Source organism: Rhinopithecus bieti, unplaced genomic scaffold (genome assembly GCF_001698545.2).
Source record: "Rhinopithecus bieti isolate Rb0 unplaced genomic scaffold, ASM169854v2 scaffold_10654, whole genome shotgun sequence".
Classification (NCBI taxonomy): domain Eukaryota; kingdom Metazoa; phylum Chordata; class Mammalia; order Primates; family Cercopithecidae; genus Rhinopithecus; species Rhinopithecus bieti.
Window position 1 is genome coordinate 940,903 of NW_016806688.1, and position 24,191 is coordinate 965,093.

A 24,191-nucleotide genomic window follows, 5' to 3' on the forward strand; every position below is an offset into this window, starting at 1 on the left:
AAATGTAGTAAACAGATTAAATAGTAGACATATTATTGAGGTATTGACACATCAAAAACCATTCCAAAACTTAATGTCTTTAAATAACAACCACATATTTAGCTTTTGATTCTGAGGGTTGACAATTTAGGATGGGCTCAACCTGCATGGTTCTTCTAGTTTATATTGTGCTTTCTCAGAATTTGTCATCTTTGGGTTGAGTGAGTGACTTCTAATTTTTGGCTATACTGTCTCACATATCTGGGACTTTTGATGTTGATTCAGCTCCCATATGGTCCTTTATCCTCCAAGAGGTTATCCATGGGTCCCAAAAGTGTGCAAGACCTTTTGTGGCCAAGATTTTAAACTGGAGCCCTGTTATTCTTGCTGCATCCTATTGTGCAGAAGGAATCACAAATCCAAGTTAAATTCAAGGGCTGGAAAAACAGACTATATCTTTTCTTAGAAGGAGCTACAAAGTCATATCTCAAAAAGGTATGAATAGATACAGGAAGGAGTTAAAGATTTTAATGATTTTTGTAAGATAACTCATACTTGAAGGAGAATTAGTAAAATAAGAGATCTAAAGAAATAACTCAGTATGAAATATAGACAGAGATGAAAAGTGTTAAGACAGGCCATGAGACATGAAGATAATATTGGAAACTGTTGGCTATGTCTAATTAGAGTTCCAGGGAGAAGAAAATATAGAATGAGCAAAAGGCAATATAAGAGATAATGGCTTATACTTTTGCATTTTGAAGGTAGTTCAACAAATCCAAAGAACAATACACAGAGTTCATACTTTATGTGAACATTTTAGAACTAAGTACATAAGAGATTTAAAAATCAGTCAAAGAGAAAAATGGTATCTACAATGGGTAACAACTAAGTTGACAGCAAGCATCTTAATACCAACAGTGGAAACCAAAAGTTACTAGAGTAAGACCAATAAACTACTGAGAGAAAATTATTGTTGGCTTAGAATTTAAGCTAGCTTAACTACCATTAAAGACTGAATGAAAAATAAGGACATTTTCAAACATGCAAAAGCTGAAAGTGTTTGATATCAACACACCTTAATACCTAAAGGGATGTGCTTTTTGAAAAAGGAAAATGAAACAGAAGAGAGGTCTGAGTGTAGATAGGAATGCTGTAATAAATTGGTAAAGTGTGAGTAAATTTAAGCAAAAACTGAATATATTGTATAATTATGATGATAATGACAATGATAATAATTATTTGGGGGAGTAAGATAAACCAAAGTATTAATGTATTTAATAACAACATTATGTGGGAGAAGAGGAAGTGATTGGTTAAAGTATTCTGGAGTTTCAGATTTTTTCTTTCCTTTGGGAAAAGGTTGTAATTTTGGGAAAAGGGTTGTAAATTTTAATAGCTTTAGACAATGAGGAAAGTAGGCAGTTTACATTTTAGAGTGACTAATAAATGAATAGAAATAGAGATAAGATCAGAAACGTTATAGGAGAAAAATGAAATTAAAAAATCAATGAGAAGTCAGTAAAGGAGTGAAGAGAAATAGTGATAACTTTTTAATCACAATAAATTTAAATAAGTGAATAATGATTTATAACAGAATAGTGTATTAGGATAAAAAGAGGCATAACTACAGACAGAAAATATAATGATATTAAATATTTGAAACTGAAGGGATTACTAGGCAACAGCTCGCCAAAAGAAAGCTTAAATACTTATAGTGTGTAATATATACATAGTACATGTACATATATGTGTATGCACACAGTACATAGAGTATACAGCATATAACATTATTAATCATAAGCAAGGTAACTAAGTAAGAGTTTATCTCATCAGGAAGAGAAAAGCATGTTAAACTCTTAATTACTTAGTAATATAACCACAAAATGTTTAAAGCAAAAATTTACATGTTTAAAAAACAGGTTGATAAGTTTATCATTGTAATGGAATATTTCAGTATTACAATACCAGAAACCAATAAAAGATCCATCCAAAAGTTTTAAAATTTAAAATGTAAGCAACATAATCAATAAACTTGAGCCAAGAAATGGAACAATTAGGGAATAAATATTCTCTTTAAGACCAACTGTAACATTTACAAATGTTAACCAATGCTAGGCCAAAAGAGTAAGTCTTAATAACATAAAGTGGTGGAATCTTAAGGAGCATTTTTTTTTTTTTGGATCACAGTGTAATAGTTACAATCAGTAGTAAAAAAGAATTGTTTAAAACACATATGTTTGGGAATTTAAAAACACTCTGAATAATTCTTAGAATAATATTTAAAAACCTATGAAAATTTAAAAAAATACTTGGGACTAAGTAATAATGAAAATATCAAAAGTAGTAGTGTACAATTTCTACTTCTGAACAGGATGAAATACTTTGCAGTAGGCTTATGGACTCACCAAGAACAATTAGGAAAGACAGATTAAATTGTATTTTTAAAAATATCAGTTGCAGAAGCAATGAGGACTGAGAATCTAAAAATCCAGAATTGGGGAAACTTCTCAGAGATGAGCTGAGAATCCGTAGCCAGTTTTTCTCTGTAATCATTTGCCGATTCTGGGAGTAGACCAGAGGTTGAGAATCTGGGCTTGGCAGTGGGCCACTGCTAGAGTATAGAGAAATTTTACCAGCAACATTTTTGGTGACTGTGTTAGGCTAGAGTGACAAAATTGTCATTCACTCAAAAAATAACTTACCTTTTCTTTTTTTTTCTTTTTTCTTTTTTTTTTTTTTGAGACGGAACCTCGCTCCGTCGCCCAGGCTGGAGCGCAGTGGCCGGATCTCAGCTCACTGCAAGCTCCGCCCCCCGGGTTCACGCCATTCTCCTGCTTCAGCCACCCGAGTAGCTGGGACCACAGGCACCCGCCACCTCGCCCGGCTAATTTTTTGTATTTTTTTTTTTTTAGTAGAGACGGGGTTTCACCGTATTAGCCAGGATGGTCTCGATCTCCTGACCTCGTGATCCGCCCGTCTCGGCCTCCCAAAGTGCTGGGATTACAGGCTTGAGCCACCGCGCCCGGCCTAACTTTCCTTTTCAAGATATTTGTCTCAATTATATTACCAATTTTCCTTTCAAAATACTTACCAAATTCTAAAACTAAAGGGAAGCTAAATTACTAAGCAAAAAACATCTGATAACCAGAGCTATGAATTTACTAGTCTTGTATTACTGAAGAGATAAACATCTTCAGGATGAGAGCCCCTTAAGAACATACCAGGTAAGAGTTGACATCTGTGAAGATTGTGGTGAACTAATGCTGACAGTTTCTAGCCACTTTTTTTCTCTTGGGTACACTTGCTTTTTCCCAGTGTAGCAAAAGCAGAAGTCAGCAGACTATGGCCCATGGGCCAAATCTTGTTGTTGCCTATTTTTTAAAATAAAATTTTATTGGAAAACAGCTTTATTCATTGATTTACATATCATCATGGTTGCTTTCATACTATGATTGAGGTGATTAGTTGCATAGAAAAGTCACATACCTCTGTGCTACAGGTGAGAATTTGGGCTTGGCCTCTGTTAAAGGGTTACTAATGGGGATGGAGTGATGAGTATAGTTTTTGGCAGTTTAGTGAGGCTGGCATGCCAAATCCTTAAGCTGTGCAGGACAATAGTCCAAAAATCTAAGTCAGAAACCTTTGAACAGTATAGTAGAAATCTCTATAGTCTTACTCTCTCTGTGTTGAAACAAAACCTGCCAGGGTCTCAATTGAAAACCTTGAAGGGCCTCACCATTAGAATAGGGCCACATTAAGGTGTAATGAATTAGTCTTATCAAAATTTCCAGGTGGTCTAAATTCAGCTCAGTCCCTGAATGAGTAAAAGTGATCAGAGCATCATTCTTAACTGCCCAGCAGAGGAACACATGGACCTTCTCAAGTGGAAAATAACACTGTATATAACCTTTCTTGAGTATGCAGTTTCCTACACCCATCAATTAAATATTTCTAGTACACTGTAATCATATACCAAGAGAAAAACAAGAAACAGAATATAGAAGCAAACTCAGAAGTGATCCAAAACTTGGAGGTAGTAGGCAAAACTTTGAAATAGCTATGTTTAAGATGTTCAAGAAAATAGGAAAAATATTCTTGGCAAATAGATGAAAAGGTGGGGAGTTTCACCAGAGAATATGAGTATAACTAAAATAATGAACATTCTAGTATTGAAAAATATAGTATCTGGAATTAAGAACTCAACGACGACTTAACTGCAAATTGGATACAGAAGATGATAGAATTAGTGAACTTGAAGACAGTACAATAGAAAATATTGAAACTGAAGCACAGAAAAAAAACAAACAGAAAAGGCTACGAGACATGTTAGATACAGAAAAATGGTCCAACATATGTGTAAATAATGTCCCAAACTAGATGACAGATTGAAAATAAGGAAGAAGAGACAATGTTTAAAGTGATAATAAACATTTTCCTAAACTAATGAAATACATCGGACCACATATTCAGTTAATTCATTGTAAGCAAAATGAATGCAAAGAAAACCACAGTCTGGCACATGTCAAAATGCTGAAAAAACATAGAGAACAAATTTAAAAGCCTGACAGAGAAGGAAGCTTACATTATCTTTAATACTGACATATTAGAGCCACAAAACAATAGAATGACACGTTTAAAGTGGTGAAAGGAAGAAAACTTTTAACCTATCATTCTCTACACAGCAAAATATCTTACATAAATGAAGATGAAATCAAGATGTTTTCAGACAGAGAATTTGTTGCCAATGCTCTTGAAATAAAATAAAACTAAATGAAATTCTTCAGCCAGAAATGATTATAAAGACAAACAACAAAATTCCGTAAAGAATGAAGAGAGCCAGAATCAGTGAATATATCAATTAAAATAATTGACTTAATTAGACAAAAACCCCCACAATCTTGTTGAGTTTAAAGTATTCATAGAATTAAAATATATGACAATAATAAGGCCAAAGGCAGGAGGATAAATGGAGTCAAAGTGTTGTAAGGTACTACTATTATTGAAGAAATGATAATGTTGAACAGTTTGATTAGACTACCAAGTCCAAGTTGTGTGTCCTAATATAATTGCTACGATAATGGTAAAAATACGCCTATCAAGTTCATAGCAGAAAAAAAGATTTAATAAAACATTTGGCTGTTTCAAAAGAAGAAAAAGGAAATTCAAACAGATGGGAAATAGAAAATAGGTAGTAGTTGTGAATCCAGCTATATCAGTTATTACATTAAATATAATTGGACCAAGTACCCTATTTCAAAGAAAAAAGTGGTCATACTAAATTAAAACATAACCTAAAATGTGCTATTTACATGAGACATTTTCAATATAAGGATATAAAAATCACTTTGGATGTGGCTAATGTAATACTTAGATTTAGAAAAAAAGTAAGTAAAAGAAATAAGCCTTCAACTGAAAGATACTGCTCCTTTTTTAACTGTAAAAAAACATGTTCCCTTTCCCAACAAACTGCAAACAAGACAGCAGGCTTAGATGGTTTTTACATTTGACATTTTTTAACCACTTGAGGTGCTGATGAACAGACATAATATGAACAGAATGAAAAAGCTTCCTACCTCATTCAGTGAAACTAAAACTAGACAAGGAGAGAATGAAAAAAATAGCCAGCCTCACTTGTGATCACAGATGTACAAATCTTAAATAAAATTCAAATTCAGTAGTGTATAAATAAAAACATTTCATGACCAAATAGAAATTATCTTAAAATGAGAGGAATGATTCAGGATTAGAAAATATATTAGTGTATTTCATCATATCAATACATTAAATGCGAAATAGTTTGTAATTATTTCAGTAGATACAGAATTATTTCAGTAGATACAGAAAAAACATTTGAATAAAATCATTAATCATAAATGATAATGTTTTTTAAAAAGGGACTTAGACACTCCAGATAAATGGGACATAACTTGATAAAGGGAATGTGTCTAAACTAGCAGCAAACTTTATATAGTGTGAAATTATAGAAGCATTTCGATGAAAATCAGGGATGAGATAATACGTGCTATAATCCCATCTATTTGTTACTGCACAAAAAGTCTCAACTAATGGAGTAAGGAAAAGAAATAGGAGGTGTGAGGATCAGGAACTCTCTCTTCCTTTTTTTCACAGATGCTGTATAATAGAAAAATTTAACTGAATCTACCAATATTAAATTTAATGAGAGAGTTTAGTAAGATTGCCAGATAAAAGATCATTACATGGAAATCAATAGTATATGCCTATATTATTTACATGTAATAGATATATGCGTGTATCTATAGATATATTAATACAAAATAAGCAACAAAAGTTATAAGCCACCCAATTACACATCTTAAAAGATGTACATGATCTTTATGGAGACAAAATTAATTATAGATCATAAAGGAACACCTATAAATGGAGAGGTGAAACATGTTTAGGGATGAGAATAAATTATCATATAATTTTATCTAAATTATCTGTAAATAAATGCAATTCAATTTCTCTTAAACTTCCAGTATTTAATAAATACCAGCACTATTCTAAGCACTTTGAATTTATTAACTTGTTTAATCCTCAAAACAGCTGTGGAGTATGTAGTCATTTTATATATGACTACAGATGTGGAGAGGTTTGTATCTGGTCACACAACTCATAAGTGGAAGTACTAGCTGTCTGACTCCAGGTATGCTCTCTTAACTATTACTACATTCTGCCTTTGTAGGATTCTTCATGGAACTTAATAAGCTGGCTATTAAATTCATGTGGACTAGTAAAGGAACAAAAAGCCAAAGCCATTTGGATGACTAAGGAGTATGAACAGTAGTGGTGGGAGAGGCATTTAGTCTATCTGACACCAGGATTTTCTGTTTTAAAGTTGTGGTGATTCAGATAATGTGATACTGGTTCAGATTAGGTAAATAAATATACAACATATTATAAAGCCCCCAAAGAGACTCATGCATAAGAATATATGTATGATAGATATGGTTTTACTTGGAGGAAAGGATAGGTAAGTCAAAAAATTCTATGTTGAAGCGATTGGTTTGCCATGGAGAAACAAACAAAATTAGATTTCCCCTTTACACTGTATGTAAAAACAAAATGCAAATGGATTAAAGATAAAATCAAAAGGAAACATCAGAATTATTGCAGAATAACTTTTTTTTTTTTTTTGCTTAGGAGTGGGGAAAGGTGTCACACTACTCAAATTACAGCTAATAAAAAAAGATTGTCAAAGACTAATGGAATAGAATGTCATATATAGCAAAAAAAAGACAATGCAAACAAAGGTAAAGGAGAAGAAAAAGTGTGGTGACATTATTTGTAACATCTATTTCGAAGAATTTCTGTCTATATTATCAAAATAACTCTACATATTAATTTTTTAAAAGACAAACCAAATAGAAGAAAAAAGAAGTACAGTTTAAGAAGAGAAAAAGACTCATGTTAGTGATCACCTAAAGGTGATTTTAGAAGGGAAGTGGACATTAAAACAATGAGATACTATTTCTTACAGAAATTTAATTGGTGATGTTGAAAGGAAATGGGAACTTACGCATATCTGGTGGCAGTATACATTGATGCGGCCATTTTGGATAGCAATTTACTTGTTTCTAGCAAAATTTAAAATGTACATAACTTATGACCCAGCAAGTCCACTTCTAAATAATTATTCTAATGTATGGGTTGGGCAACTTTTTCTGTAAAGGGCCAGATAGTAAATATTTAAAGCGTTTGTAGGTTTTAGGTCATATGGTCTCAGTTGTAAATATGCAACTCTGCTGTTATAGTACAACACTGAAATTCAAATTTTGTGTAATTTTCACTAGTTATGAAATGTTATTCTTCTTTAGACTTATTTTTTCTAACCATTCAAAAACATAAAAACCATTCTTAGCTCACAGGACATACAGAAACAGGTGACAGGTCACATTTGACCTCACATTTGAATGAAAAAAGCTAGTTGCTGAATTATACTGTATAATTTATTAATGAAATGACTTGTAGATATTCTATGTATTTTTCATGTGTACTTAAATATGCATGGTAAAAGCAAAATAAAATGACTGGAACAATGTACATTAACTCCTGATAGATTTAGTAGAGGTCAGAGTAAGTGCTCAATAATTTTGACAAGTTTTTTCTCTGATATCCCCCAGAACTCTACACTAGTATTTTAGAATTGCCTTTGACTCTACACAGATAGTTCCTTATGCATTCAGGTTAGCTGGTTGTGTGAACTTCTGGAAAACCTGCCTATAATTTTTACCAAACAAGAAGTTACTTTTAAAGTCTCTCAAATGAAAACAAGAGTTTGCTTTTCTGGGATTTTATTATATTAGCTTTACTGAGTTGCTTGACAGGTCTTCCTATTTAACTAGTGTGTGCATTTTTATATGACATTGGAAACTGACAGTAAATAAGATGCCTTTCAACAGTTGGGCCATAAATTAGTATAACCTTAGTTCTCTTTGGACTTAACTTGCTGTTCTCTGCCCCACATTAAGTCTTTTTTCCCTGGCTTACCGTCTTTCTTGTGCTTCTTTAAAGTAGCTTTTAACTGAAGTTCTATTTTCATGTCTTCTCTCACAAGTTTTAGTTTGATAATTAGAAAATAATGATGCAGGGAGTTTGGAGGGGATCTCATTTCGAGGGAAGTAATGGATTAGATTGTTTTATCATTGCTATATAGCCTGTTTTCACGAAAATAAGCTTTAGTGACTCTTGGGACCTTTCTGAATTTGTAGTAGCATTTTGTGTTTGTCTGCATTGACCAATAAACTTCAGTTTTCTTTACTTGGAGTGTCTTTAAATTTTCAGGTTTGTCAATTATATCTTGTACAATATGTGTTATCTATTATATGACTATTTGAACATTTAAAAATGCAGTTTAGGAGTGTGAATTTTTCTATCCTTTTTTCCAGAGATTCTAGGAAGAAATTAATTTGATTTCTCTATTATTTCCTTTTAGTTTCAAGTGCTTCTTTGAGCTGTATTTTCAAAACAGGTTATACTATTTGGCTACCTTCCTGTTTTTGGTATGTGTAGAGAATTTCTTCCTAATGATTTTGGATTACTCTAGATGATGTGTCTTTAATTATTATTGATATTCTTAATTTTTAGTTTGTATCTAGCATAGCACAGTGTCTCTGCTTTCTTGTTCAGTTTGTTGGCTTTATTTCCAGTGTTTGGAAAGATGCTTTGGCCTTCTTAAATAACTATGTAATTTTATGAAATAAACTATGTAATTTTATGCTTATTTATTTATTTGTGATAGGGTCTCACTATGTAACCCAGGCTGGTCTCTAACTCCTAGGCTCAAGTGATCCTTCCTCCTCAATCTCCCACGTACCTGGGACTATAGGAACATGCCATCATACCTGGCTGTATGTTATTTTATACATGAATTCTCTGATCTCAGTGTGGCACTATAGAATATAAACTTTACTCTTTCTGAGTTAGAGATAACCTTCTGTATGGACACAGTAAATAATTTTACAGTGTTATTTTAGGGTGCTTGAATAGCACAGAAGAGAAGTATTTTTTGGGCACTGGATATGAAAGAGAAAAAGGATATAGAAAACACAAGAAAGCACAGGGGATTGTAAAGACTAACTTCATAGGCTTCATAATTTGCCAGGAGAATTTTATTTATGCAGAGGATTTGGACAGTATTTTAATTGCCTTTTCATTTGAGATGGTAGTATGACTCTATTGGAGTCAAAATCCTTTTGTAAAGTAAGTAAATAACATGTGTTATCTTCTACAAAAACTCTATTTAAAAAAAATAGTAAAGCAAAATAAGGAATGCACAGCCTTTTCCATGTAGAAATTACTCCCTTATTAAGTTATTTAAATAGATTTTCTTAGTGAAGGATCTTGGAAAGAGATCATGGAAAAAACATTCTTTTAGGGGGGCTTCTGAAATAACTCAAAATGTTAAGTAAAAGGAACACTTGGATGACTTTAAGAAAAGAGAACTTTACCATTTCACAGGAGAAAAGTTCCAGGTTCCTTTAGGATGGCTGCCACATGTAAATTGAAATTAATATTTGTAGTTTTCTCTGTCTGAATTATATATGGTTTGTCAGAGACCTGACTAATAATGATTTGCAAGATGGGGCTTAGAATGTATGAATGACCTTAGGTGACAATCTTGGGAAAGCATGAATTCTGAGATAATGGAAGATTACTTGCAAAGGACAGAGTGGGACAGCAGTGTCCCTTGGAGTCGTGGTGGTGAAAGGAAAGAAGGCAGCTGAAGATAAGGGCACTACGGGAACAAGACAATTTTTTTTAAGACAAATCCTGCCCCTCCCACCACAAAAAGCGCCACTTAAAAAGCAACTACACTTCAGTGAAGCCACAGAAGAGGGTGCTCTTGAACTGAGAAACCTAGTAAGTCAGCTTACCTCCCTTCACCCTCCATGGCAAGATGACTTGTTACTGCTGATTCTGAAAAAGCCAATACAAATAATCCTCAACAGAAAAAGAAGCCAGCACCTTTACAAAGTTACAATAAGTATAAAACAAAATTAAAATCAGACCTTCTTAGTAAATGACACACACACACAGAATGAAAGCACAAATAAAAAGGAAGGAAAGAAATCAAAGAAAAATTACAAAACAGGAAAACTGAAATGAAATGTCTGAACATGAATAACCTATATTAAACAAGCAATTGCATTATGAAAGGATACCATGAATCAGACATTCAAAAACTCACAATTGAAATGGACAAACAGGAAGATATGTGAAACAGCAGTTGACTGAACTCGGGAAAGTAAATGGTGAAAAAAGAAAAATCATCTCAGAAATGAAAAGTAAATTACAATGTAGAGAAGGGAAGATAGATATTCCAAAAGTTCAATAAAAGGCATAAAGAATAGAAAGAGCCAAGAAAATGAAACTGAAATAAGAAATGAAAAGGATCAGAAAGAGAGAATTTTCCGTATATTTAGTTCAACACCTTGAACTAGGAAATAAGTGGAAAATTAACAGATGTGGTATTTAAAGTTATAATAAAACATTTTTTGAAATAAAATGAGATCTGAATTTCCATATTGAAAGGACTCCTGTTTCCTGTGTACCTGGGAAACTTGATCTGTAACAATCAACTTTTAAGATATATTATAGTACTAGACCTTAAAGCAAAAGGGAAAATAAAGGCCGTCTGAGCTTCCAAGCCAAAAAATTAGTAATTTAAAATTAAAAGAATTAAAATGAAAATAATTAACATTGAACCAACTTAACATCACACTTCTTGATATCAAAATAAAGCAAGAAAGCAGTGGACATATGTTTTTAAGAAATTATAGAAGTGGGTAATCATTTTAATTGATTATGAAACATTGGATAAGTAAAATACTCATATATCCATAGTGATACTCAAGATTACTTGTGAATTGCATTTGGAAAAAGTGCTGCAGTTGTTAAGAAACATTTCAGACATATCCTTGGTTGATAAATATTTTGCTGAAATATTTAGATGTGAACTGTCACGATATCTGCAGCTCACTTTTAAATGATCCTGTGAAAATAATATAAAAAATATAGAAACGTGTTTGGAATTTTTCATAGCAGCTACATGGCATTATAAAAGTTATTCAAAACAAATTGCCGCATTTCACATATTTTGTATACCTAAAGAATATTTTTTATATTGACTAAGAGACATTTTGTGAGAAGAAAATGTATTTCATCTTATACATTGTTATTTTAGATTTTTGGAATAACCAATGAAGAGTGACTTTGTCATATTTCTTTTATACTCTTAGAATTAATGTTGGTGATTTAATTTTTATTTTTTCAGAAGATATTTATTAAAACTACTGGTGCCTTAACAGGAATCAAGGCAGTGGAACCAACCTGCATAAGTGGTCACTGTATTTTTTCCACTGCTGACCACAACAGAAGAGAAACAAACAAAAATACATCATTTGCACTTAAGAATGTCCTTGATAAGGAAGGAAAAATACTGAGTTGTTTGCTTTTTTATTCTTGAGTTGTATTTATGCATTCTTATTAATATCAGTTCCTTTTTGGTTATATGATTTGCAAAGAGTTTCTCCCATTCTGTAGACTGTTTTTACATTCTTGATTGTGTCCTTTGAAACAAAAAAGTCTTCAAATTTGATGATGCTATAGAGTTTGTCTGTTTTTTCTTTTGTTGCTGTGTGCATGTATGTGTGTGTTTGTGTGTTTTGTGTGTGTTTGTGTGTTTTGTGTTTTTGTGTTTTGTTTTTTTTTTTTTGAGACAGACTCTTGCTCTGTCTCCCAGGCTGGAGTGCAGTGGCGTGATCTCGGCTCACTGCAACCTCCATCTCCCAGGTTCAAGCAGTTCTCCTGCCTCAGCCTCCCAAGCAGCTGGGACTACAGGCATGCAACCACCACGCCTGGCTAATTTTTGTATTTTTAGTAGAGACGAGGATTCACCATGTTGGCCAGGCTGGTCTTAAACTCTTGACTTCAAGTGATCCACCCCCCTTGGCCTCCCAAAGTGTTGGGATTATAGCCATGAGCCACTACACCCAGACTGTATGTGTTTTTATACATAAAGTGAATAAACTTTTAAAAGATACACTGTGAAATGCTTTAAAGCAAGTTTGTGTGTGTGTGTGTGTGTGTGTGTGTGTATTTTCTTTTGGTCGATGAGTATTTACTTTAGTTTATTTTTTAATTGAGGCAAAAATACCTAATGCTAATAGGTATTAGTTTGCTAGGGTTGCCATAACAAAGTACCAGAGACTGGATGGCTTAAACAACATAAATGTATTTCCTCACAGTCTGGAAGCTAGATGATGTCAGCAGGATTGATTTCTCCTAAGGTCTCTCTCCTGGAGGTGCAAGGCCCAGTGGGGTTTGGCCACTAAAATATAACTAAAACAGTAGACTGTTAAGTAGAGAAAGGGTTGCTGGAGATGAGGCTTGAGTTTGGTTGGAGCCAGGTTTTGAAGACCTTTAAGGGCTATGAAAGAAACACCCTCTTTTGAACAAAGTGTACTGAAACATTTTTGTCTCAGAGAACGACAGGATCTGAGAACATTAAGTGATGTTAGCTAATTTTATTGCATAGTTACTTAACGTAGTCTGAATATCTTTATAGTCATTTAAAATTTTTCAATGGTAGTGTTTCAAAGATTGTTGACAAATACTGATTATTTCAAAAACTTAAATATATACATTTTACTATATTTCATATTTGACATATTTAAATATTTGCCATATTTCAAAATAGTATTTGCCTTAGCTTTGTGTTTTTAAATTCTCTTTTTCCAGCTATAAGGAAGACCAGATGGATGAGGAACCAGTGGAACCTCTGAAATATGCTGAACAACTTCCTGTAGCTCAGATAATACACCAGGTTTGCGTTTCATTTTATTCTTTTGAAAGAAACAAGATTTTTAATCTCTGAAAAGTAATTGCTTTTGTTAGGTTTTTCAGAATCAATGTGCTGTAGGTGAAAGGCATTCTGGGCTGTCTATCCCTATTTAGACTACCCCATTACAGTTGAAAGTCCCATTCGAAGCCCAGTATTAAAAGGCTACTTGCTGTTTAACACCAGAATTCTTACTTACATAAAATATGGGATAAAATAAGGATTATCTTTTGTGCATTATTTGACTACGAAATTTAATTTCAGAAAACTTTCATTTTGACCCATTGTGTATAGTACTTAGTGACAAGGAAAAAGAGTTGCAAAAATATCATTGAGTGTAATTTTTTGGAGTCGCTAAAAAGAGAAAACAGTCTTGCCCTACATCCTTTACCCCGGCCCATTGTCAACCCTTGTGAAGTGTAATTCTGCATGTCATGTGGGCAATTTGTTCATTTCCAATTATAATGATTTTATCATCCTTTCTATATAACTATAATTGTTGAGAAGGCAGTGTTTTAAGTATGTAAGCTTAGACTCTGTACTATAATTTGACAGTATATAACCTCTGCCCTGCTGGGCCAGAATCTAATAATTTTAAATGGTCTGTTGACTAGAGTTATAGCCTTTAGACCTAGCAGAATTTTCAGAACCTTATGTATTATAGTAAATATTAAAAGCCCTTAAATGGCAGACTTTCTCAGAATTGTTGTGAATGTTGATTGTTATTGTGAGTTTTTCCATATGCCTTTTCCATCAAAATAATTTTATTTAGCTGATATGTATTGATTAGAAGTGCCAGTTTGAACTTTATTAAAACAAACAGGCTCTTACTTTAAAATGTTGGCTATATATATTTTTCATTGACATTAAAATTTAGTATTGCAATTCTGTGAGAAATTACAAAAAATGATCAGAAATTTGCTCCTTTGGGAAGCTCGTCTGTGCTTGGTAATCAGATCCAGTTTATATGTCAGGAATTCCCTAGTGTTGTCAGAGCTTAAATGACCTAACAGTCTGCAAATGTCACATTTAAAATTCTGTCTTCATGCCTGACTCTCAGCATAAATGAATTAAACAGTAGAGCAGGCAGCCAGTCAATATGTTCTTAACAGTAAGAGTGAGCAATGAAACAGTTTGTGGTTTGCTCAGAATAGGTAAATAGAATCTGCCCAGAACAGTTCACCTAGAATAAAATCTGAAAGAGGAAACAAGAATTAACCTTTAAGACGGTTGACCAGATGAAATGTCAGTAATATTTTTATAGCATGAATGAACCAATAAACTACCTGGTTTATGTAACAGCTGCATTTTGCTATACACTGTGTGAATTCCAATATAAAGAATTTTTGACCCTGGTGAAAATTTTAGATTGTGATTTTTTTGGCAGTACAAGAGACTGTGTTAATTTTAACACTGAATTACAAACATTATATTAAAGTTTAGTAGCACTTGATTTTACTCAATACCTATCTTTAAGAAATTTTACATGATAGGAATTTATGTATTTTATTTTTATTGAATGAAATGAATCCTGTTCTCAGTAAAAGAGTAGTCAGGACAGGTCATTGTTAATAGCAGACTCTTCATTTATTCCTTTTGTTATTTCCCTTTTTTGACAGTACTACAACTTAAGGACTGTTACCATTAGCCGGTCCAACTGGTCTTTTAGAAACGTATGAGTTATGTTGTCAGAAATTAACTGATAAGTCCATTATTTAAAAGCAAATTTTGGCTGGGCACGTGGTAGCTCATGCCTATAATCCCAGCCCCTTGGAAGGCCAGGGTGGGTGGATCACTTGAGCCCAGGAGTTCAAGACCAGCCTGGGCGACATAACAAAACCCTATGTCTACAGGAAATACAGAAGATTAGCCAGGCTTGGTGGTGCGTGCCTGTAGTCCCACCTACTTGGGAGGCTTAGGTGGGAAAATCTCCTGGGCCTGGGATCCAGATTGAGGCTGCAGTGAGCTGAGATTGTGGCACTGCTCTCCAGTCTGGGTGACAGAGTGGGACCCTGTCTCAATAAATGAATGAATGCTTGCAACTTTTTTCCTAAGAGAATAGTAATACATGTGATAATTAGGTTCAGCTAGTTTCACAAAAGCTTTTTGATCTATATCTAAGTTATAGCATTATTGTAGTGCATAATCTCCCCCTGTAACTATTTTCATGAGAAATAATCTTATACTTTACCTATACCTGTTTTGGAGCACATGTCATTTCTATTTAAAATAGAATTACTTATTTTTATGTCTTATATATCCCATTTTATCATCTTTCTGGACAGTCTCAGTTTCTTGATATTTCTTTTAGCATCTTGCCTTGTACTACATATACATATCTCTAAATGGATAGATAACATATTTTTAATGGTACCTTGAAAGCCAGGACCACCTCTTTTCCCTACTACCCAGGCACCAGAAGCCAAGGACTCTCACTAGTAGCACCACTTAGAAGATGCAGGAGAGATGGAGGCTTTCAAAGCAGGGACAGAGGCTGAAACAGAAGGAGAAATGAGAAATAGAAGAGAGAGGAATGAGCGTCAGTCATTTGAGTAATTCATTTCTTGTGTGTGATATTTAAACTGCTTTTTACAATCAGGAGATAGGATTCTCACTACTACCATTTTATACTGTCAAATTATTTACCATTTTTCTAGCCATCCTCGAAAATACGATTGTATACCTAGGAAACCCAGGAGACTCAAGTTATGAACAATAAAATTAATAAGAGAATGTGATGAGATAGCCAAATAAAATTGGCTTCTTAAATAAAATTGATAGCTTCTCTGTATTTGCAGTAAACACACAGAAATGAAAATGGGAAAATTTTTCTGTCACAGCAGTGAAGAGAACTATAAAATAATTACAATTAGATTTAACAAGTAAACCATAGACCTGTATAATAAGAATCATAGAAATGTACTGTTTCAGAAACAGAAAGACATACCGAATAAACAATATGATGAAAGTATAAGTGTAAATTCTCCCAATTTAGCAATTCTAATTAGAGTAGAAACAAGTGTTTCTTTTTTAATGTTAGAAAAAAATGACCACATGATTTATGTGGAAGAACAAATGTCCAAGAATAACCAAAGACAGTATGTAAGAGAGGCACGTGTTTTACTGGATATCAGAATATTAGCCTAAAGCATCTGTAATCAGATAAATATTATATGGACAAAGGAATAGACAAGAGGATCAGTGGAACACATGTAGGAGTGAATTTCAAACTTTATGGATTCTAATTCATGATAAGAAATATTTTATATGCATAATGACCATTGATGTGTATGTGTATGTTAAAAGAAATAAAAGGTTTTATCACACACGTATCCTTACTACATATGATATACTCTATTTTCTTATTCTATTTTATATTTTTTTAAATGCTAAAGCCTACTAAACTGATGTTGTAAGCAACAGGTAGTCCTGACCTGTGGCTTAAAACACACCAGAATCCTAGAGAATCCAGAAAAATTTTTTATTATATTTGATAATTTAATATATGATAAATATATTTTATTTCAGTAGAAAAGCAGGTAAGCCTCTATTTCATACTATGTGCAATGTAAAATTTTTTCATAAAGACAATGTAAAATAAAAATTAAAAATCTTATAAGAACATATAGGCAACTGCACGTATAATCTGAAAGTAGAGAAGAACTTCTTAATGAACCCTGAAACTGTGAAGATACATTTAGCTCCACAAAATGGAATATTTTATATGACACAGGTTCCACAAAGTTAAAAGACAAATGTTACAATCAAGACAAATATCTTTACAAAGAAGACAACAGAAAATTCCTTAATATCTATAATATTCAAAGGACTCTCGGATGTTTATAAAAGGCAAGCAAAACTCAGTAGAAAAAAGATTTTAAAAATTGATGAAAATCTATTTAGAAATAAATGACATGGCCAGTGATTGAGAATAGGGAACCTCAAACTCAGTGAGGAAGTACACATTACAAATTCAGTGAAATTATTTAGTGCTCATCAAACTGGCAAAATTAAAACAATACTTTGATAAACAATTTGACAGTTCCTCAAAAGGTTAAACACAGAGTTACCATATGACCCAGTATTCCAACCTAGTTGTATACCCAAGAGAAATAAAATCATGCAGCTACACAAAAACTTATATACAGATATTCATTGCAGCATTATTTGTGGTAGCCAAAAAGTAGAAATAACACAAATGTTCAACTGATAAATAGATAAATCATATATAGCATATCTATACAGTAGAGTATTTTTCAGCAATAAAAGCAAAGGAAGTACAGATACATGCTAAAACATGAGTGAAACTTGAAAACATATGTTAAATGAAAGAAGCCAGTCACACAAAAAACCACATATCATATGGTTCCATTTATATAAAATGTCAAGAATAGCCAAATCTAGAAAATAGATAAATGGATACCTAGGTCTGAGACATGGTGAGGTGATGGGGACTGACTAATGATATGGGGTTTCTTTTTTGTAGTGATGAAAATGTCCTAAACTTGGTGGTGATCATTGCATGACTCTGTGAATATTCTAAGACCATTGAATTGTACATTTTAAGAGGGTAAATTTTATGGTATGTGATTGGATCTCAATAAAGATATTTTAAAAATCAAAACCACCCATTTCTGTCAGAGATGCTAGGAAAAAGGTACTTGTGTACATTGTTGTTAGAAATGTGGATTATTCCTACCTCTTGAGATGACCAACTGACAATATCTCTTCACATATGAGTCAGACGGTCCCTGACTTAGAATGGTTCGAGTTAGGATTTTTCAACTTTACTATGGTGCAAAACTGTCACAAGTTTGATGTCATATACAGTATTCAGTAAATTGCATGATACATTATTATAATATAGGGTTTGTGTTAGATTATTTTGCCCAACTGTAGGCTAATGTGTGTGTTCTGAACACGTTTAAGGTAGGCTAGGTTAAGCTATGATGTTTGGTAGATAAGGTATATTCAATGCATTCTCAACTTCATGATATTTTTAATTTATGATGGGTTTATCGGGACTTACAGGAGTATCTGTATACATACTCTTCAACACAGTCGTTCCACTCATGAGAATCTAGCTTGTACTTCTAACATATAAGGAAAAGTACTGCTCTATAAGATTCTGAGTACAGTAATATTTATAGTAGTGTTAATGTGGCCACAACAAACTGGAAACAATGTGAATGCCCCTCAGCGTAGTTGATATAGTGTGTATGATTTTTCAGTAGAGAAAAATACCTACTTTTTAAAAAATTTTTTGAGGCAGGGTCTCTGTCGCCCAGGCTGGAGTGTGGTGGCATAATCATGGCTCACTGAAGCCTCGACCTCCCGGGCTCAAGTGATCCTCCCACCTCAGCCTCCTAAGTAACTAGGACTACAGGTGCATCCTACCACACCCATCTAATTTTTTTTATTTTTGGTAGAGATGGAGTTTTGCCATGTTGCTGAGGCTGGTCTTGAACTCCTGGGTTCAAGTGATGTAAAAATGTAAAATGTCTATACACTGAAATGAAAAGGCAGACCAGCCTGGGCAACAGAGTGATACCCCATCTCTACAAGAAAACATAAATTAACCAGGCATGGTGATGGGCACCTGTAATCGTAGCTACTCAGGAGGATGAGGCAGGAGGATACCCTGAGCCCAGAAGTTTGAGGTTACAGTGAGCTGTGATCACACCACTGTACTCCAGCCTGGGCAGCAGAGTGAGATCCTGTCTCAAAAAGAAAGAAAAGAAAAGGCAGATATCAAAGTGGAAAAATATTTTCCTCATGGAATTAACATCTTCATATTATAAAGAACTCTTACAGAATGGCAAGAAAAAAACTGAACAGCCTAATGAACTTACGTAAACAACTCACACAGACATGCGTCAAAAGTTGAAATAGTAGAGGATAATAAACTGATAAAACATGTTGATGTTCATTAATGATGTTAGAATTGTTTGTTTTATCAGAAAGTTTCTTTTTTTTTTTTTTAACTTCAAGCAAATATATGAAAAGTAGTAATACTCAGTGATGCCTGAGGTAGTAATACTACTGGAGGGGAGTATAAATAGGCATAAATTGAGGACACTGTGGTAATTGGTACCAACATTTGCGAGTATGTTTATAAACTAGTTAAGCATGACAGGTTGAAGACATTTTTATGCTTTACCCTCTGACATTTAGCAGAGTGGAAAAGCTCAGCCCTAACTTCCATCACGCTGGAGTCCTGTAAGAACTAGGCGGTTTATACTGCAGAACTCTGGGAAGATAGGTACCAGGCACCTCAGAGGTTGGGTCCAAAAAGAAACACCCTCTTGTCTTCCTCCCAAGTGTCTTCCTCCTGTTTAGCTTTCAGAACACTGGAATTTAGGCTTATATTTTATTAGCAGAAGATTGAGGAATTCCTCCCGGAAGATACCAGTCAAACCAGAAAGCAGTGGAGTGGTGTCTTCAAAATTATGTGAGAAAATAATTTCCAACTTAAGATTCTGTTCATTTCAAAATTATGGTGTAAGTTTCATAAAATAGAAAAGACATTCCAAGTCTCAATAGATAATTTTTCTTATTCATCCTTTGTGAAGAAGCTACTTGAGATACGATCCATTAAATGAAAGAGCAAACCAAAAATCCTGAGGGGAAATCATCCAAGGCACAAGAGATTGTGCCATCATGGTGAGATGCTAGTGAAATTCCCATTTATGGTGAAGTGTGTTCTGAGGTGACAATTGTGTAGAAGTTTAAAGAGTAAAGAGTACAAACTGGAGCAAGACAATGAAGGACTCCAAGATGGGTGTCTGCAGTCGGTGGAATGGTGGCAAAGTATCTAATGTATCTGACCATGTTAAAGGAAGTTTTAAAGTTGAGTAGATTTAGTTAGAGTGACATAGAAAATTAAGTGAATGGGGTAATGAAGCAACTATTAGTTTCAGTAGTAAAAGTTATGTTAATACAAGAAAAGATATATTATCAATATTTTATGTCTCAAAAGTTACATAGTTATAACTATGAAACAATTATTTAATGAAAATGTGTGATAGTATGATGACTCGACTGTAAATATGATTACTCGACTGTAATCATATTTACATGAAAGCATCAGAGGCATGGTGTGAACTCAGTAAACTAAGTACTGAATTTAAACCTCCCAGGAGTCTCTCTGTTCTTGTTATTTCTATTTGTGACGCTAAATTTATCTTTACTATCTCAGCTTCTTATAGTAAGCAAGCGCGCACGTGCGCACACGCACACATTTAAACAGCTTGATTAGAAACCTTTTGGTAGATGCTTGCCTGGGGTTTAAGATGTGTGAGAGATTCAATTCTGGGAGTCACCATTATGAGTCAATTTTATCTTCATAAATTTAGGTCCCTCCACTAAGGCAGAGGCTCCATGTAAACAAAGCCATAAACCCATGTACGCTTTAAAAAACTTTAACTTAATCAAATGTTATGTATCAGTGAATACCTTATCTTTGTGGAGAAATATCTGTTGTTTTCCCCACTGTGTTCTTAACCATCTTCTAGGCTTTCTCTGGTTCCCCCTATTTCAGTTACAAGGCCTCCTACAAATCCTTTAATATTTTGATAAGATTAGTAGATTGCAAGATTTCTATTTTTAATGGCCTTCTGCACACTGTACATGATGGTGGTACAGTATCACCTTACAGTTCTCTTTTTTTAAGATAAGCTGCACAAAAGATTAGAGCTATGTATCCATTACAGAGTTAGTTTCTTAGAGAGAAGTACTGGGGTCTCCTGCCAGGCTGTTGCTTAAAACATAGAAGATTATCTTGCAGAGTCTTGTTTCATCTGTTCTTTGTTACTCCTTTTTAGTCCTAGAGATCATTTTTTCCAGTGTAACCAGTTCGTACAGTATCCTGGTGTGTCCATTGTTGCTCTGTGGGAGTATATGGATGGGACAGTTCTTTCACTGTGCAGGACTGATCTGTGCATCGCAGGATGTTTGGCATCCCTTGTCCTAACTACTGGTTGCCAGTAGCACTGCTTAGTCATTGTGATGCTAAAAAAAAAAAAAAAAAAATGACCTCACCTTTTCTGAACTTCTGCCCACCTATGGAACACAGTACAACCTCAGGGTGAGGACCAATACAGGTAATTTGAATTATTTGCAGTCTCTGCCCACAGGCAAACATTTTATTTGTATAATTAGCCTCTTACTCTTGTAATTGGGATATTTCAAAATATGTATAGTTGAGAATCTCTTTTCACTTTTCTGCATTTTGAAATGTTGTCCCAGGCTGTGTAATTCTAGCTCCTTACATTATGTGACATGGATTGCAGTAATTTTCAATTCTTCTGTTTTTGTTTGTCATTACTCTTCATGTTGTTCCACTGTTGCAATTTTGGCATTTTAGTGTTTTTCTGTTACAGTAATACCTACTCCATTACAGCTAAACTTTACTAAAGATTGACTGAAATGTCTATCAAGTAGAAATCTCTGCCACCTTCTTTTAAAAAATGTGCCTATTGAATTATCAATATCTGGAAACTCATCAAAAGGATGCTGAATCCCTAGCACTCTGTCTGCCTCAGGACTGACTTATATTGCTTTAAAATCATGTAGAGCTTTCCTAACCATAGCAATTTTAAAATTGATGTCTAGTGAAAAGTAATACATTTTCATTTATTTTATTCAAGTGATGAGGCAAGTAATGAAAACTAAACTTTTGAAGGTCATGAACTAATCTCTTAATATCAGATTTTTAAAATTAATATAAACTAACATCAACTTTCATATTATAACTTATTACAGCCACTTCCAAAAATGTTGCTTCTCAAGGGATAAATGCAAGGGTAAAGCCGTTTGAGAATGACAATCAACATTTTAATAATCATCATCAACTTTAAGTTTGAAAATGTTTGGTCCACCTACAAATTTGTCATTACATCCCTTTTCTGATATGTGAAATTTCTATAATAGAAATGGAAGTTGTGTCACTAGTGGTAAGTATTCCCAAGCAGAAACAGATACCTGTTTTCACCAGATTTATAAAGATTTTTAAACTGAGAATAGTTGAGGAAGCATCTGTTTCTTTTCATTTTTGTTGTACAACTGTAAATAGGCGCAAAACATATTTTACAGTTGACAATGATAATGATCATCCAAAAATAACTACTAGTACTGTTGATGAAATTGTTCCCATTTTATATATGAATTAACTGAGGTTCAGAATAGTTTAAATAATTTGCCTAACGTCTTCCATCTCATAAGTGGGATAGCCAGAATTTGATTCTAGGTCTGTTTGACTCCAAAATTTATCTTCTTAACTACTGTGGTATACTTCCTCCTTATGAACATTTTTTTCACAAAGGCTTTGTCTCCAGAAAATTTTGATGACCGAGATATCAACAGGTGTAATTCATGTTCTGATTAATTGAAAATGTATTTTGGAAGAATAAGTATCAACAGATTTAGTTCAAAATTCTTCAGCAAATGAGTATCCATTTATTTAGATACTGGCCTAAAGAGAATTACCTTCTCAATTCTGTTTGCAGTTGCTTTCTTCACCCCAGCTGCACTTGACTTCCCAAAGAAGGTTTAAGACATGTAGAGATTTGAAGAGATGTGGGTTCAAAAAATGATAGGGGAGAGTGCTAAAGATTAGCTTTGCTTATTTAAAATTTTACCTATGGATGGCTCACTTGAAAAGAGAAAGTTTCTGCTATGTGGTCACCTATTCTGAGGTTCCATATAGTTTAAATGGTACAGTGGCCTTCAGAATTTAATAGGCATTTGTGAACTATCTGGATAATCTAACCACCATTCATAACATGATTTTCAATAAAATCATTTTTAATTTCCATAAAACTGATGATAAGGAGAATGTTTAGAATATAACTCATTCACTGGTTGAAGATTGCCTGTACTGTTTTTTTAATCTCTTCCCCACTACTGTGGGCAGCTCATAGTGGAACGTCCAAAGTTGTGAGAAAAGTGAGTGTCAAAGAGCCTTGATAAGCATTAACTTATGAGTGGACCTTGAATACTTGAGAATTAGCTACATACAGCTAAAACAATTAGTAACTAAAAACAGCTAGACAGATACACATCTTCACAAGTCAAAGTAATTCAGAGTTCATCACATTTAGAACGCAAACGTCCCTAATGAATATTAGACATTTGACGCTTTGTATTCTTTGAATATTAAGATACTTGGTAGTAATTAACTTTACTCCCTTTCTATTACATCTTCATCAACTTAGTTACTAACAAAGAGGCTTTCAAAAAAGTTTTGGTGCTTCTTCACAAATAATATATAATAAATTTTCTTTTCTTTAAAATTTGTTTATAAATATTAAAGACATTAAATATGCTTTATAATAGATTTTGATTTTAATAAGACATGATAGAAGCATAATGACTATTCTAAATTGAGTTTTGATCCTTTAAAATTCATTGTAATTTTATAAATGTGCCAAATATGAAGAATGTTTTCTTTTCCTGTTGTCCATTATGCCAAAATGTATCACATAGCATCTGATATATTATTAGGTTTTCTAACTGTATTTGTTTTAAGGGTGAAGTGTAAACCATAGTATTAGGGGCATATGAATGGTTTGCTGGAGGATTGTTGGTTTTTAATAAATACTGACTTTCCAGAAGTTGGGGTAAGCAGTACTGTAAGTGAGAAAATGGGCCATTTTCAGCTCCAGGAAATGGAAAAGTGGAGCTTCTTGGTTCTCTGGCTATATATTTGTACCTGCTTTTAAGGTAGAGAAACTATACAAGGAAAAGATGGTGCATTATACAGTGAAGAAAATGAATGAAATTACTCATGCCCAACGCATTCTGTTTTTCTTTTTTTTTTTTTTTTTTTTTTTTTTTTTTTTTTTTT

General features: G+C 33.5%; 1 protein-coding gene across 2 annotated transcripts in view; it reads left to right on the forward strand.

Annotated features, from left to right (window-relative positions):
• Positions 1 to 24,191, forward strand: part of PIGK (phosphatidylinositol glycan anchor biosynthesis class K) — a 143,097-nt gene that overhangs the window by 82,098 nt on the left and 36,808 nt on the right. For both annotated transcript variants that reach the window (XM_017877406.1, XM_017877405.1), the window contains exon 10: positions 13,246 to 13,330. In XM_017877406.1, coding sequence (XP_017732895.1) covers positions 13,246 to 13,330 — 85 coding nt within the window. The remainder of the gene's footprint in view (positions 1 to 13,245; positions 13,331 to 24,191) is intronic.